The sequence below is a fragment of the Scyliorhinus torazame genome, chromosome 29 (genome assembly GCF_047496885.1).
Source record: "Scyliorhinus torazame isolate Kashiwa2021f chromosome 29, sScyTor2.1, whole genome shotgun sequence".
NCBI classification, from domain to species: Eukaryota; Metazoa; Chordata; class Chondrichthyes; order Carcharhiniformes; family Scyliorhinidae; genus Scyliorhinus; species Scyliorhinus torazame.
The window spans coordinates 37570611-37588521 of NC_092735.1; the positions used below are offsets into that span (position 1 = coordinate 37570611).

The 17911-nt window shown below is 48.4% G+C and overlaps 1 protein-coding gene across 1 annotated transcript in view; it reads left to right on the plus strand.

The window, feature by feature from the left end:
* The first annotated feature begins 12964 nt into the window (after window positions 1-12964).
* The window catches only part of cbx7b (chromobox homolog 7b), a 46108-nt gene continuing 41161 nt past the window's right edge, over window positions 12965-17911 (plus strand). The window contains 1 exon segment of the mRNA XM_072491956.1: window positions 12965-13091. Coding sequence (XP_072348057.1) covers window positions 13023-13091 — 69 coding nt within the window. The 5' untranslated portion in view covers window positions 12965-13022.

A 17911-nucleotide genomic window follows, 5' to 3' on the forward strand; every position in this document is an offset into this window, starting at 1 on the left:
CTTCCTTCCAACAGTCGTCCTCTCTGGGGACCACCTGTCATTTCATATATAATGGGTACACTTAAGGGTTTGATTGGAGGTGAGCAATTACCGCTAATGATATTTGTAGACCTCATTCCTTGGGTCCCGTGTGGGACAATGAGCATCGAAAGTCCGTCACCAGCCCCAGTCCATCGCAATCTCGCTTGCCCAAGTCGTGTCCTTTTCTTGGAGGTCTCCCCTTAATTGTATTTCACCAGTTCTTCGGTTGGCCTCGTGGTCTTCCGTCTGATAGTGTCCACTCTGAAGGGGGCATGCATTTGGCAGTTGAAACATGTACTGATCCTCAGTTGTTCCTCTTGTCACGATGTCCTGCAGAGCCTCTGACCAGTTTCCTGCAGTGCTTCCTCGTTTTTGATATTCACTCTCCATGTGATGCCCGGGATCTTGTACGGGCAGTGCTGGTGAAAGGTGTCCAACTTAACTTGCCCGATAACCGTTGTTCTCTTCCATGTCCCGCTGGCATAGATTGTAGTTGGTTCTACTATGGACCTGCAGAGTTGCAGCTTCATGACTGTGTGGACGGTGGGATGTCTAGACTGCGTGGAGCCATTGGAAGACTGATGCTGATTTGCTGATTCTTGCGTGGACATCAATTTCGACATCATCCTCTGTGGAGATGGTGCTTGCTAGACAGGGGAAGTGGTCAATGTCCTCCCCGATGGTGATGGGAGGACCTTATTGCTGTTCAGTTGTCATTGTCTTGGTCTTGCAGCTGATGTGTCGACCAACCTTAGCGCCGCTACACTCTCGACAGGCAGTTACGGTGCAAGAACGGCGTTCAGCCAGCAAGGTGACGTTGCTCGTGAAATGCAGGTCTGTCAACCAGTGGTGTTGCCACAGGATGCCAGTGTTGGCACCCACCATCCCCTTCCTCACTATTAAATCAATAACCAAGAGGAAAAGTACTGGGGAGCGTATGCAGCCATACTCCTGTGATGACGTTGAATGAGTCTGTGGTGCCCGTACTCGTCCTGATGCAACAGCTGGAGTTCAGTATACGGCTTTACCCATTCCGGGATGTCAGAATGTCTTGCGATGTACATAGAACATAGAACTTACAGTGCAGCAGGAGGCCATTCGGCCCATCGAGTCTGCACCAAACCAGTTAAACCCTCACTTCCACCCTATCCCTGTAACCCAATAACCCCACCTATCCTTTTTTGGTCACTAAGGGCAATTTAGCATGGCCAATCCACCTAACCTGCACATCTTTGGACTGTGGGAGGAAACCGGAGCACCCGGAGGAAACCCACGCAGACACGGGGAGAACGTGCAGACTCCGACTTCCCGTGCAGACCCAAGCTGGGAATCGAACTTGGGACCCTGGAGCTGTGAAGCAACAGTGCTAACCACCGTGCTACCGTGCTGCTTTGGCTCGGTAGCACCCCGGAGCAATGCTTTGGGACATTTTACTATGTTAAGAGGGTGTGATAAAGATGCAAGTTGTTGTTGTCAGTCAGTCAGTGTGAGTGTTCCAATCGGATTTTTCACTCCTGCTCTGAGGCGGTGTATCTGTTGAGTGACCTGCAGCTTGGCTCCGAGCACAGTGAGTCATTCCAATCACTCTTTATAAATACGATGCACACCTTGTTTACATTTTGCTGATACATTCAACCCAAGGAGGGCTCATGCAAGAAGAAATGTTAAAAATGATGACTATTTTGCTTCCAGATGATGCAACATTGAGCTCCGTCTGTCCAATGCTGTGTTTAACTAATGCTGAGTCACAAAATTGCAAATTATACAGTGACAGTAATTCTGCAGCCCGTGTCATGGCATTCTACAGTAACTCCATGGGGATATGCAAATTGTAAGTTCTTGCGCAAAGTAAACACCGTGCTGGAGGTTGCAGAGAGCAAGTCACCACAATGGAGCTTTGTGAGAAGCAGTCTTATCAAATGGGTCGTGTGACATTGTCATAAATCACAAGTTCACCACAAGCTGTTTATGAACATAATCTGAACCGAGAGACTTCAATTCTGCGAGGGAATGGGTTTGTGTGCATATAAAAGCAGGCGACCATTTGGCACATCCTTCCTGTGCTAGCTCTTTGAAAGAGCTTGTCCAATTAGACCCATTTGTTCCACGCCCTAGCCCTGTAAATTTTTTTTGAAAGGTATATCCAATTCCCTTTTGTAATTATTCTTGAACCGCCCTTTCAGGCAGCACGTTCCAGATCATAACTCACTGCGTTTCAAAATTCCCCTCCACTCCGCTCTGGTTTTTCTGAAATCTATGTCTTCTGGTTATCAGCCCTCTGTCAGTGGAATTTCAGTGATTTTGAGCACCCCAATTAAATCTGGCTTTAACTTTCCCTGCTGAAAGCTGAACAGCTCCAGTTTCACCCCTAACTTTGCCTGTAAGCGGGCTGACAATGCTGGTATTGTTGGTGTTTGATTAACTGAGTTCTGTATTGTGGACGCTGAATGCCAATCTGCTATGACCTCTCCCTGGACCATTGCACGACAAGCCATCATTCACAAGACTGTCACTGACCTCATTTCCTCAGGAAATCTTCCCTCCACAGTCTCTAGCCCCATCGTCGACCCAATCCCTCACTGCTTGCTTCTACCCCCTTTTCAAGATCCACACAGAACCACCCTGGTTCTATCATATCAGCCTGTGCTTGCCCCCAGCTCTGAATTCTCTCAACTCAACTCTCTCTCTCTCTCTCTCTCTCTACACACACTCTCTTCACTCTCTCCACACTCTCTCTCGCTTCGTGTCTACCTATCTACAACTGTAATTTGTCCGATACTTCCCACCACTTTAACTTTTTCCAGTTCCATGTCCCCAGGCCATTGTCTTCTCACCAATCTCTCTACACCTCCTTTACCCACCAGGATAGACTGTGGGCTCTCCGCCCATTGAGGCCCCCTCCTCCACCACCATCCTCCGCTTGGCTGACCTTGTTCTTACATCGAACAACTTCTCCTTAAACTCCACTCATTTCCTTCAAATAAAAGGTGTTGCTCTTGGAACTTGTAAGGGTCTTCTTGGTAATGCCTGCATTTTCTTAGATATATGGAATATTCTTTATTCTAATCTTACTCAGGAACTCTCTCTCATCTTTAACAGTGATGACTGTATCAATGTTGTTTCCTGTTCTCCCCCCAATATGGAAAATGTCATCAACTTTGCTTCCCATTTCCACCCTTCTCACCTTCCCGTGATTCATCTCCATCTCTTCCCTTCCTCAACTTTTCTCTGCATATCTGGTGATAGATCGTCAATTAATATCATAAGAACATAAGAACTAGGAACAGGAGTAGGCCATCTGGCCCCTCGAGCCTGCTCCGCCATTTAATGAGATCATGGCTGATCTTTGTGGACTCAGCTCCACTCTCCGGCCCGTACACCACATCCCCGAATCCCTTTATTCTTTAGAAAGGTATCTATCTTTTTCTTAAAAACGTTTAAAGAAGGAGCCTCAACTGCTTCACTGGGCAAGGAATTCCAGAGATTCACAACCCTTTGGGTGAAGAAGTTCCTCCTAAACACCGTCCTAAATCTACTTCCCCTTATTTTGAGGCTATGCCCCCTAGTTCTGCTTTCCCCGACCAGTGGAAACAACCTGCCCGCATCTATCCTATCCCCTTCATAATTTTATATGTTTCAATAAGATCCCCCCGCATCCTTCTAAACTCCAATGAGTACAGTCCCAGTCTACTCAACCTTTCGTCATAATCTAATCCCCTCAACTCTGGGATCAACCTAGTGAATCTCCTCTGCACTCCCTCCAGTGCCAATATGTCCTTTCTCAGGTAAGGAGACCAAAACTGAACACAATACTCCAGATGTGGCCTCACCAACACCCTATACAATTGCAGCATAACCTCCCTAGTCTTGAACTCCATCCCTCTAGCAATGAAAGACAAAACTCGATTAGCCTTCTTAATCACCTGTTGCACCTGCACACCAACTTTTTGCGACTTCTGCACCAGCACACCCAGGTCCCTCTGCACAGCAGCATGTTTTAACATCTTACCGTTTAAATAATAATCCATTCTGCTGTTATTCCTCCCAAAATGGATAGCCTCACACTTGGCAACATTGAATTCCATCTGCCAGACCCTAGCCCATTCACCTAACCTATCCAAATCCTTCTGCAGACTTCCGGTATCCTCTGCACTTTTTGCTTTACCACTCATCTTAGTGTCGTCTGCAAACTTTGACACATTGCACTTGGTCCCCAACTCCAAATCATCTATGTAAATTGTGAACAACTGCGGGCCCAACACTGATCCTTGAGGGACCCCACTAGTTACAGGTTGCCAACCAGAGAAACACCCATTTATCCCCACTCTCTGCTTTCTGTTAGTTAACCAATCCTCTACCCATGCTACCACTTTACCCTCAATGCCATGCATCTTTAGTTTATGCAGCAACCTTTTGTGTGGCACCTTGTCAAAAGCTTTCTGGAAATCCAGATATACCACATCCATTGGCTCCCCGTTATCTACTGCACTGGTAACGTCCTCAAAAAATTCTACCAAATTAGTCAGACACGACCTACCCTTTGTGAACCCATGCTGCGTCTGCCCAATGGGACAATTTCCCTCCAGGTGCCCCGCTATTTCCTCCTTAATGATAGATTCCAGCATTTTCCCTACAATCGAAGTTAAGCTTACCGGCCTATAATTACCCGCTTTCTGCCGACCTCCTTTTTTAAACAGTGGTGTCACGTTTGCTACTTTCCAATCCTCTGGGACCACCCCAGAGTCTAGTGAATTTTGATAAATTATCACTAGTGCGTTTACAATTTCCCTAGCCATCTCTTTTAACACTCTGGGATGCATCCCATCAGGGCCAGGAGACTTGTCTACCTTTAGCCCATTAGCTTGCCCAATACTGCCTCCTTAGTGATTACAATCATCTCAAGGTCCTCACCTATCATATCTTTATTTCCATCAGTCACTGGCATGTTATTTGTGTCTTCCATTGTGAAGACTGACCCAAAAAAACCTGTTCAGCTCCTCAGCCATTTCCCTGTCTCCTATTATTAAATCTCCCTTCTCATCTTCCAAAGGACCAATATTTACCGTAGCCACTCTTTTTTGTCTTATATATTTGTAGAAGCTTTTACTATCTGCTTTTATGTTCTGAGCCAGTTTACTTTCATAGTCTACCTTACTCTTCTTTATAGCTTTTTTAGTAGCTTTCAGTTGTCCCCTAAAGACTTCCCAGTCCTCTAGTCTCCCACTAATTTTTGCCACTTTGTATGTTTTTTCCTTCAATTTGATACTCTCCCTCACCTCCTTAGATATCCACGGTCGATTTTTCCCCTTTCTACCGTCTTTCTTTTTTGTCGGTATGAACCTTTTCTGAACACTGTGAAAGATCGCTCGGAAGGTTCTCCACTGTTCCTCAACTGATTCACCATGAAGTCTTTGCCCCCAGTCTACCTTAGCTAGTTCTTCTCTCATCCCATTGGAATCGTCTTTGTTTAAGCACAAAACACTAGTGTTTGATTTTACCTTGTCATCCTACAACTGTATTTTAAATTCCACCATATTGTGGTCGCTCCTTCCAAGAGGATCCTGAACTATGAGATCATTAATCAATCCTGCCTCATTACACAGGACCAGATCTAGGACCGCTTGTTCCCTTGTAGGTTCCATTACATACTGTTCCAGGAAATTATCCCGGGCACATTCTATAAACTCCTCAAGGCTGCCTTTACCAACCTGGTTAAACCAATCGATATGCAGATTAAAATCTCCCATGATAACCGCTGTACCATTTCTACATGCATCCGTTATTTCTTTGCTTATTGCCTGCCCTACCATCCTGTTACTATTTGGTGGCCTATAGACTACTCCTATCAGTGACCTTTTCGCCTTACTATTCCTGATTTCCACCCAAATTGATTCAACCTTGTCCTCCATAGCACAAATATCATCCCTTACTATTGCCCGGATGCCATCCTTAAACAACAAAGCTACACCACCGCCCTTACCGTCCATTCTATCCTTTCGTATAGTCTGATACCCTTGGATATTTAACTCCCAGTCGTGACCATCTTTTAACCATGCTTCAGTAATGGCCACTAAATCATAGTCATTCACGATGATTTGCGCCATCAACTCATTTACCTTATTTTGTATACTACGAGCATTCAGGTAAAGTAGACTTATGCTGTTTTTTATGTCTTTGTTATGAATCCTAACACCTTGATCAGTAACTTTTCACAATTTATTTTTCCTCTTACCCTTTCTCCTAATTTTCCTTGTCTTTGAACCCATATCTCTACATAATAACCTGTCACGTAACCGGTTACCTTGATCTCCATTAACCATTATACTGTCCATAACTTTACACTTCCCTTCCCCCCAACTTGCTAGTTTAAAGTCCTTGTGACCAACCTATTTATCCTATTCGCGAGAACACTGGTCCCAGAATGGTTCAGGTGAAGACCGTCCCAACGGTACAGGTCCCTCCTGCCCCAGTACTGATGCCAATGCCCCATGAAATGGAATCCCTCTTTCCCGCACCACTCCTTTAGCCACGTGTTAACTTCCCTAATTTTCTCAACCCTATGCCAATTGGCATGTGGCTCGGGTAGTAATCCAGAGATTATAACCCTGGAGGACCTGTTCTTTAATTTAGTCCCGAGTGTTTGATAATCCCCAAACAGGTCCTCTTTCCTAGTCTTACCTATGTTGTTAGTCCCAACGTGGACCACAACAACTGGATCCTCCAACTTGAACATATCAACTTGAGACCCACTGACTGTCACAGCTACCTTGACTATACATCCCTCCCAACTGCTTCCTTCTGATATGTCGTCCTTTCTCTTTCAGTGAGGATTCTTCCATTGTGGGTGATTGGGCTGTCAACCGTGTCCATCCCACTTCTCAAACATTTGCTCTTGTTTCCTGTCCCTCCCCCAGAACCAGGATAGTCCCCCCCCTCCCCGCCCCTTTGCCTTCACCATTCACCCTACCAGCCTCCGCATTCAACACATTGCCCTCCGCCATTTCCATCACCACCAGTGTGATACTGTCACCAAACACACCTTCCCCGCCCCTCCATTTCCAGCGTTCTGATGGAACCATTCTCTCTGTGAAACCGTGGGCCACTCCTCAATCACCCCCTACCCTGCCCACAACAGCTTCCCTTTGAAGGAGACGCAACACCTGCCCTTTTACCTCCTGCCTCCCAGCGCTCCAAACATTCCTTCCGGGTGAAACCGTGACTCCTTTCACTGGAGCGCTCACTGTTCATGTACATCTCCTTTACAACAGGGAAACCAAACACAGATTGGGAGACCTCTTTGTGGAACACCCCCATTCAGTCCGCAAGCATGGATCTAATCTTCCAGAAGACCTTAAGATGTAGGAGCAGAAATGGGCCATTCGGCCCATCGAGTCAGCTCTGCTATTCATTGAGATCATGACTAATGAGCTGTGGTAATCTTCAACTCCACTTTCTTGCCTTATCCCCATAACCCTTGATTCTCACTGGTTAAAGGTCTCTCTCAGCCTTGAATATACTTAACGACCCAGCCTCTCCAGCTCTCTGCGGTAAAGAATTCCACAGATTCACTCCCCTCTGAGAGAGGAAATTCCTCCTCAACTCTGTTTTAAATGGGCGACCCCCTTACTCTGAGATTATGCCAATTATTCCAATCGCTGGTCGTTTTAACTCTCCGCACCACTCCCACTCTGACTGCTCTGTCATTGGCCTCCTATGCTGTACGAATTAAACTCCAGGAACAGCGCCTCACCTGTTGATCAGGCACATTGCACGAGACTCCAAGATTACCTGGCCACCATCCTCTCGCTGTTTATGGGGTCCTGCTGTGTGCAAACCAACTTCTGTATTTCTCAGTACACTTCAAAAGTGCTTCATTGGCTGGGAAATAATTTGGAGATTCGCAAAGAGGTGGAATGTGCTATTTAAATGCGCATTCCAAACAATGACACAGAAGGAAGTTGCTACAGTGAACGCCATGATTCAAATTTAAAAAAAAATCATTCCCAGGATGGCAACGCCATTTCTAATTTCCCTTGAGCGGGGGCAGAACGGTGGCGCAGTGGTTAGCACTGCTGCCTCACTGCGCCGAGGTCCCAGGTTCGATCCTGGCTCTGGGTCACTGTCCGTGTGGAGTTTGCACATTCTCCCCGTGTCTGCGTGGGTTTCGCCCCCACAACCTAAATATGTGCAGGGTAGGTGGATTGGCCACGCTAAATTGCCCCTTAATTGGAAAAAATGAATTGGCTACTCTTAAGTTTATTTTTTTTAAAGTTCCCCTGAGCGGTGGATGGTGAACCGCTTTGTCGACCTGCTACAGTCTGTGTGGGTAGGTGCTCCTACAGTGCACTTAGGGCGTTCCTGTCAGTTGGTTGTAGTAGCTGCCCCGTGCTTTCCTCCAGGGAGAAAACATCATTTCAGATTCACAAACATTACGCAATCCTCAGGTTTAATCGTGAGACGGGAACCCTGGTGTTGCCACATCAGATAGTGGCAAAGCAGCGGGCCGGGCACAGAACCAGTTCCTGCTTCAGGTTGGGAGGAATCCAACAAATGCTGAGTGTGCTCCGAACGGAATGAGGGAACACTGACCTTGGTCACTGCTGTATGGTATTTGCAAAGGATGAAGATCCAACCATTGCAGAATGCATGACTTATTCATTCTATCAACCCCCGAAGATGGGCATTGGGCAGAAACCCAACCACTGTGGTGATCAAGGTCTCTACAACAGGACTCTGTGACCTTCTGTTATTCATTCAAAACACATTGGCCATTGATCAAAGAATAATTGTTTTTTTCCTGTCGAAATGTATGCACCCAAATTACAAAAAAAACTAAAATGGCACTCCTGGTTTACACATTAAACCAGACCTCGCCACACAGCCTCTTGGCATCCTATCAGGCCATATGTTTCTTCCACCCTCCCCCTCTACTCCACTGGCGGTCTCACAGCCACCACATAAGCTGCTCCCTAAATCCCAACGCCTCGCCAACTCTTCCCCCCCCCCCCCCCCCCCCCCCCCCAATCAGGGTGACCCTAAAATCTATAATTGCACCATTGACCGATCTTTCCCTAAGCAACTGAGCTGTGGATTAATCGGCAGCACTCCTGCCTCTGAAACACAAGTTCACGTCCCAGCCCCAGCCTTCATCACAAGAATCGAGGCTGATTCTCCAGTGCAGAAATGAGGGAGTGCTCCACTGTCGGAGATGCTGTTTGTCAGATAAGACATCATGTCGGCTTGTCCAGGTCGATGTAAAAGATCCCATGGCGCTATTTCAAAGAGGATCCGGGGCGTTCTCCCCAGTGTCGTGGAACCAATATTTACCCCATCCATCAACATGGAATAAAGAAGATATGGTCGTTATCACATGATTTAAAAAAAATAAATTTAGAGTATCCGATTCTTTTTTTTTTCCAATTAGGAGCAATTTAGCGTGGCCAATCCACCTACCCTGCACATCTTTGGGTTGTGGGGGTGAGATCCACGCAGACACGGGGAGAATGTGCAAACTCCACACGGACAGTGACCCAGAGGCCGAGATCGAACCCGGGTCCTCAGCGCCGTGAGGCTGCAGTGCTAACCACTGTGCCACATTCCATCCCTTTTCTTCGACACTCTTAAGGAATATCGACCCAGTCGCCTCGTAAGACAAACCTGCCATCTCGAGGATTAATCTGGTAAATTATATGTAAATAAACTCAGAGTCATACTGCCTCGAAACCCTCACTCTTACTTCCCTCTCCACAGACGATGGCCAGACCTGCTAAGTTCCCAGCACTGTTTGTTTTTATTTCAGATTTCCGGCTACTGCTGTAGTTTGCTTTTATATCAGTCTGGTAAACCTCCGCTGCACCCCCTCTATGGCAAGTGTATCCTTCCTTAGATAACAAGACCACAACTGTACACAATACTCCAGGAGCAGTCTCACCAAGGCTCTCTACAACAGCAGCAGGACATCTTTACTCCTTTACTCAAACCCTCGTTTAACCAAAGCATTGTCTGCTCTCTCAGCTGCATGTGAAATATGCCGCAAACATTATTATTTCAAAGGAGAGGGAGATAGCGGTTGTGTTGTAATTCACCGACTGACCACTAGGAGTCTCATTAGTATATAAGTGAATGTTAGAGTCAGGTGACCTCAGACTGACTGGCGAGCTGGAAGCGAGAGGTTGCTTGTGTGTGATCATACTCTCATTCATCTATTTTGTATTTCGTTGGCCCACAGTTAATGTTAATAAATCGTTTAAAGCTTTGGCTGCAAGTGTTCTTGTATTATAAATCTGGCCATCCGACAAGAGCATTACAAGGGAATCGAATGGAGAAAAAGGGGGGGGGTAAGGGGGAAGAGTGAAAAGGGGGGAGAGGGAGAGAGGAGGCAGCACCCAAAACACAGGGGAAATATACACTACAGCAGGGGTGTGGGGCCTACTAGCCCCCCAAAAGAAGGGTAAGTCCTCCTGATGAGGCCCTATCACCCTGGGTGGGCCTCACCCTAGTGTATAGCATTGTGGGACTATCTGCTCCATCACAGGGACCCGGGGGTCTCAACTATATGACCCTAAACCATAAAGCTATCAGACAGGCACGATCTACGAACATAGGCCAACCGGTCAAATGCACAGCGCAGGTGTGTAGTTTAACTGCATGGTGGTTAGTGGGAGTCGAAGGATGTAAAATACTTTTTTATGTTGCCATAGCTATTTCTGTGTAATGCTTCAGTTACTCTGAGCACATTCCTATTATGTTTACTACAATGGTGTAGCCTGTTTATACTTCATGGTATGTTTGTCACAATTGTGTGTTTAGATGATACTGTTAATACGCTTTTATTTATTTCCCCCCTGTTACAAATATAAATGAAATTCTTCAGTAAAAACACTTTTGAAATAAATATTTCAAAGGAGATCAGGGGAGTTCTGTCTGGTATTCTGGATAATATTTATCCCTCTATCAACATCACAAAGATAGATTACCACATTGCTGTTTGTGGGAGCAGATGAATAAATTAGCTGCTGCGTTTTCTAGGTTACCACAGGGGCCACATGTCAAATGTACTCCATCGTTTGTAACATGCTTTGGGGCATCTTGTGGTCATCAAAGGTTCTCCAGAAATTCAGGCTTTTCTTTTTGATGATTTGAAGCAAGCAACCCATGTTAAAGGGAAGAAAACTCTTACCATTCAGATGGAACATCGATTTATTGATTAACTCATGGAGGGAAGGAAGGCTGGAAATTGCGGAGGCACCGACCACAATCCCTCTCCGATATGGGGGTGATGCCAGAGGACTGGAGAATTGCAAATTTTACACCTTTGTTCAAAATTGGGTGTAATGTAAGCCCACCAACTCCAGGCCAATTAACTTAACCTAAGTATGGGGAAAGCTGTTACAAATGATCATCTGTAGGGCAGCACGGTGGCACAGTGGTTAGCATTGCTGCCTCACAGCGCCGTGGTCCCAGGTTTAATCCCGGCCCTGGGTCACTGTCCGTGTGGAGTTTGCACATTCTCCCCGTGTCTGCGTGGGTTTCGCCCCCACAACCCAAAGATGTGCGGGTAGGTGGATTGGCCGCGCTAAATTGCCATTTTAATTGGAAAAAATGAATTGGGTATTCTAAATTTAAAAAATAAGGCATATGCGATCCTGGTCTTTGTAAATAGAGGCAAAGAGCACACAAGCGAGGAAGTTAGCAAGGAACACAAGTTCAACTGTGTTCAATTACGGGTGCCACACTTTAGGAATAGGGTTGTCACCCTCCAGGATTGGTCTGGACTCTCCAGGAATTCAATCTCCAGGACGCTGCTGTGTGGGCGACCCTGGAGAATTGAAATAATCGGATCATTTTTAAAAAAGATGTTTTTTTAAAATCTTCAAACATTTATCTTTAATATATAGAAAATAATTTAATAAATATATTAAAAAAATATATATATAGAAAATAGGATTTAAAAAAAAGGGCTGTTTGACTCACAGTCAAGAATCATCCAGTCAGGTATTGAGTCCTTTTGCTTTCCAGCTGGTGTAGGAAGGCCGTGCGTCACGAGGACGGATGTCATCCAGACTCGAAACATCAGCTCCCTTCACTGTGAAAAGCCCCTCGTCGCCACACTCCGGCGCCGGTTCGGGTACAGCGAGGGAGAATTCAGAATGTCCAATTCACCTAACAGCTCGTCTTTCGGGACTTGTGGGAGGAAACCGGAGCCCCCGAGGAAACCCACGCAGACACGGGGAGAACGTGCAGACTCCGCACAGACAGTGACCCAAGCCGGGAATCGAACCCGGGACCCTGGCAACGTGAAGCAACAGTGCTAACCGCTGTGCCACCCTATTGAGTTGGTTATGTGCAATTTTGCTTTATAATAATAATAATAATCGCTGATTGTCACGAGTAGGCTTCCATGAAGTTACCGTGAAAAGCCCCTAGTTGCCACATTCCGACGCCTGTTCGGGGAGGCTGGTACGGGAATTAAACCCGTGCTGCTGGCCTTGTTCTGCATTACAAGCCAGCTGTTTAGCCCACTGTGCTAAACCAGCCCCTTTGTGATTATGTTTGTTGTGTGAATATATAAATGCCCCAATAAAATATTTTTCAACAAAAAAATGTTAGCCTCCTTGTGACACTAGCTCATTATTATTGCTAGGTTATTATTGTTAGCCGGCTTTGCGGGTGGGCAACTGAACTGCTGTTGGCGGAGAGCAAGCAGGGAGGCAGCGGGCCGAGCGGCCTGGTTCCAGTGTGCATTGGGAGGCGCTGGGAAAAGGCGAGTTTGGAGGAGTGGAGCCAGCCGCTGGGAAAGTTTGCAAAGGAGGCTGCCCCGAAACTTCCTGTGCCAGTGGCGACGTCGGCGTGCGTTTGGGCAAAGGGGGCGCGTGCACGGGGTGGTGCGCGCGTGCACGGGGTGGTGCGCGCGTGCACGGTGACAGAGAGAGAGAGAGGGGGGGTCGGGGACGCGCGGTGAAAATGTTGCGCAGGAAGAAAGCAGTGGGGCTGCTGTGTGTATGGAGCTGTCAGCGATCGGGGAGCAAGTGTTCGCAGTGGAAACCATCAGCAAGAAGCGCATCAGGAAGGTAACCCTGTCCCCCAGACACACACCCACACACACACCCTCCCACATCCCCCCTCCCACACACACAGCACAACTTTTAAAGCACCCAAGGCTTTTAAATAGACCACCCACACACCCTAAACAAAACCCTCCCCTCCACTCAGCCAGATGTGCAGGAGACTCCGGGACAGATGTGTGAGCTGGAGTCTGTGTTTAAACACTCCATAATTAAACCACACAACAATTAATTCAATAATGCCCCCCCCCCCCCCGCCACAACACACACACCCTCCCCAGTCAGCTGCTGCTCACAGAGGGAGGGGGGGGGTGGTTCCACTGGAATGGTTAGTGTCAGAGTGTTTAATAATTCCAGGTTTCGATGGTAGATGTTTTTTGCTGCTAATGGGGAAATTCTTGATCAGAGTGTTGGGGAGTTTCAGTTTGCTCTGCACTGTCAGGGGCTGGGGGAGGGGGGAGGTGTTGGAATTTACCAATATTTGCTGACTGCTGAGGGCCTGCTGGAAGTTAGCAGTTCCATCAGTTGTTGGAAGACTTAAATGAGTCAATTAATTGTTCCTGGACGCAAGGCACCTGCAGTTAGCTTGCAAGCAAGGAGCCAAAGGAAGCAGGATTGGAACCCAAATTTAATCAGCAAACGCTAAATTATGGGACTGTTAATAACTCCGGTGCTTGGATATGTTGGGGACAGGGAGAGCGGGCGAGCGAGCGATACAATAGACCGGGATGAGATCATTATGACACATTGCTCAGTCACAGTTATCTGGAATCTTCTGGCTAATAAAGGGCGGCGCAGTGGCACAGTGGTTAGCACTGTTGTTTCACAGCTCCAGGGTCCCAGGTTTGATTCCCCATTGGGTGACTGTCTGTGCAGAGTCTGCACGTTCTCCCCGTGTCTGCGTGGGTTTCCTCCGGGTGCTCCGGTTTCCTCCCACAGTCCAAAGATGTGCAGGTTAGGTGGATTGGCCATGCTAAATTGCCCTTAGTGTCGAAAAAAAATGGTTAGGTGGGGTTACGGGGATAGGGTGGGGGTACGGGCTTAAGTAGGGTGCTCTTTCCAAGGGCCGGTGCAGACTCGATGGGCCGAATGGCCTCCTGCACTGTAAATTCGATGATTCTAAGATTATTCCTATCAGCCTTCATCAGGAGAAGGGTGTTCATCCCAGTTTATTCACAGAATTTACAGTGCAGAAGGAGGCTATTCGGCCCATCGAGTCTGCACCAACTCTTGGAAAGAGCACCCCACCCAAGGTCAACACCTCCACCCTATCCCCATAACCCAGTAACCCCACCCAACACTAAGGGCAATTTTGAACACTAAGGGCAATTTATCATGGCCAATCCACCTAACCTGCACATCTTTGGACTGTGGGAGGAAACCGGAGCACCCGGAGGAAACCCACGCAGACACGGGGAGGATGTGCAGACTCCGCACAGACAGTGACCCAAGCCGGAATCGAACCTGGGACCCTGGAGCTGTGAAGCAATTGTGCTATCCACAAGGCTACCGTGCTGCCCCATTTATGCTTGAACCCGCTCCAAGCGACATTATCATATCCCCCCTGCCTTTAAATTATTTCTGTACATCTCTGTTTAAAAAGAAGTCTTAGTTGGGCACAGACAGCCCGCGTGTGGGGAGGTTCAGAGAGAGGCCTGCCCCAGGCTCAGCATGTTGGCGAGGGTCTGGATTTGTGACTCCTGCTCGGGTTGAATATCCTGCAGCCAAATTCATGGTAACTGGAGATTTGAGCGGGGGGAACCTGTGGGGCTTGGGGACTGTGCATTCGGGGAGATGTTAATTCAGTTACAACGGGCCCAGTCCAGGCCACAAGATGCTTTTTGTTGGCCGCGTGCACAGCGTGGCCTTAATAGCTGGATCGCCAGCCTAGGATCAGAGTACAAGCCCTCTGGTGGCCAGTACGTGATCACAGTCACACGTCAGGGGGTGGGGAGTCACACACTGTCCTGGGGTCTGGGGGTGGGGAGTCACACACTGTCCTGGGGTCTGGGGGTGGGGGTCACACACTGTCCTGGGGTCTGGGGGTGGGGGTCACACACTGTCCTGGGGTCTGGGGGTGGGGGTCACACACTGTCCTGGGATCTGGGGGTGGGGGTCACACACTGTCCTGGGGTCTGGGGGTGGGGGCCACACACTGTCCTGGGGTCTGGGGGTGGGGGTCACACACTGTCCTGGGGTCTGGGGGTGGGGGTCACACACTGTCCTGGGGTCTGGGGGTGGGGGCCACACACTGTCCTGGGGTCTGGGGGTGGGGGTCACACACTGTCCTGGGGTCTAGGGGTGGGGGTCACACACTGTCTGGGGTCTGGGGGTGGGGGCCACACACTGTCTGGGGTCTGGGGGTGGGGGCCACACACTGTCTTGGGGTGCGAGGGGCGCAGCTAGACCAGAGTGGATTTGTGTTCTGAGCGGTTTCGATGAGCATTTGAAACACCGTCACAAACAAGCTCCGATACAGGTGCTGGAAAACGGGATGAGAATGGATCGGTGTTTGTGGCCGGTGCAGACAAGGTAGGCTGGAGGGCCTCTTTCTGTGCAGTAAAGCTCTCTGGGTCCCATGCAGGGGTGAAGTCAGCAATCCTTCCAATCACAATCCTGCTCTGCCACCTCCTCCATTGACTGAGCTATTTGTTTATTTTCCCTGACAAGGTCCCAGTGCCATCATTGCATCACCTGACAGGTTATTTACTTACCGACAGCAAAATAACCAGCAGCGAATTGCATCCAACTTCACACTCCTTACACAACCAAATATACAACAATATGTGCGACAGCTTGATTGGGGAAGCTTCACTCTGTATCTAACCCCGTGCTGTACCTGTCCTGGGAATGTTTGATGGGGACAGTGTAGAGGGAGCTTTACTCTGTATCTAACCCCGTGCTGTTCCTGGGAGTGTTTGATGGGGACAATGTAGAGGGAGCTTTACTGTGTATCTAACCCCGTGCTGTACCTGTCCTGGGAGTGTTTGATGGGGACAGTGTAGAGGGAGCTTTACTCTGTATCTAACCCCGTGCTGTACCTGCCCTGGGAGAGTTTGATGGGGACAGTGTAGAGGGAGCTTTACTCTGTATCTAACCCCGTGCTGTACCTATCCTGGGAGTGTTTGATGGGGACAGTGTAGAGGGAGCTTTACTCTGTATCTAACCCCGTGCTGTACCTGTCCTGGGAGTGTTTGATGGGGACAGTGTAGAGGGAGCTTTACTCTGTATCTAACCCCGTGCTGTACCTGTCCTTGGAGTGTTTGATGGGGACAGTGTCGAGGGAGCTTTACTCTGTATCTAACCCCGTGCTGTACCTGTCCTGAGAGTGTTTGATGGGAACAGTGTAGAGGGAGCTTTACTCTGTATCTAACCCCGTGCTGTACCTGTCCTGGGAGTGTTTGATGGGGACAGTGTAGAGGGAGCTTTACTCTGTATCTAACCCCGTGCTGTACCTGTCCTGGGAGTGTTTGATGGCGACAGTGCAGAGGGAGCTTTACTCTGTATCTAACCCCGTGCTGGACCTCTCCTGGGAGTGTTTGATGGGGACAGTGTAGAGGAAGCTTTACTCTGAATCTAACCCGGTGCTGTACCTGTCCTGGGAGTGTTTGATGGGGACAGTGTAGAGGGAGCTTTACTTTGTATCTAACCCCGTGCTGTACCCGTCCTGGGAGTGTTTGATGGGGACAGTGTAGAGGAAGCTTTACTCTGTATCTAACCATGTGCTGTACCTGTCCTGGGAGTGTTTGATGGGGACAGTGTAGAGGGAGCTTTACTCTGTATCTAACCCCGTGCTGTACCTGTCCTGGGAGTGTTTGATGGGGACAGTGTAGAGGGAGCTTTACTCTGTATCTAACCCCGTGCTGTACCTGTCCTGGGAGTGTTTGATGGGGACAGTGTCGTGGGAGCTTTACTCTGTATCTAACCCCGTGCTGTACCTGTCCTGGGAGTGTTTGATGGCGACAGTGTAGAGGGAGCTTTACTCTGTATCTAACCCCGTGCTGTACCTGTCCTGGGAGTGTTTGATGGCGACAGTGCAGAGGGAGCTTTACTCTGTATCTAACCCCGTGCTGGACCTCTCCTGGGAGTGTTTGATGGGGACAGTGTCGAGGAAGCTTTACTCTGAATCTAACCCGGTGCTGTACCTGTCCTGGGAGTGTTTGATGGGGACAGTGTAGAGGGAGCTTTACTCTGTATCTAACCTCGTGCTGTACCCGTCCTGGGAGTGTTTGATGGGGACAGTGTAGAGGAAGCTTTACTCTGTATCTAACCATGTACTGTACCTGTCCTGGGAGTGTTTGATGGGGACAGTGTAGAGGGAGCTTTACTCTGTATCTAACCCCGTGCTGTACCTGTCCTGGGAGTGTTTGATGGGGACAGTGTAGAGGGAGCTTTACTCTGTATCTAACCCCGTGCTGTACCTGTCCTGGGAGTGTTTGATGGGGACAGTGTCGAGGGAGCTTTACTCTGTATCTAACCCCGTGCTGTACCTGTCCTGGGAGTGTATGATGGGGATAGTGTTGAGGGAGCTTTACTCTGTATCTAACCCCGTGCTGTATCTGTCCTGGGAGTGTTTGATGGGGACAGGGCAGAGGGAGCTTTACTCTGTATCTAACCCCGTGCTGGACCTCTCCTGGGAGTGTTTGATGGGGACAGTGTAGAGGAAGCTTTACTCTGTATCTAACTCGGTGCTGTACCTGTCCTGGGAGTGTTTGATGGAGACAGTGTAGAGGGAGCTTTACTCTGTATCTAACCCCGTGCTGTACCTGTCCTGGGAGTGTTTGATGGGGACAGCGTAGAGGGAGCTTTACTCTGTATCTAACCCC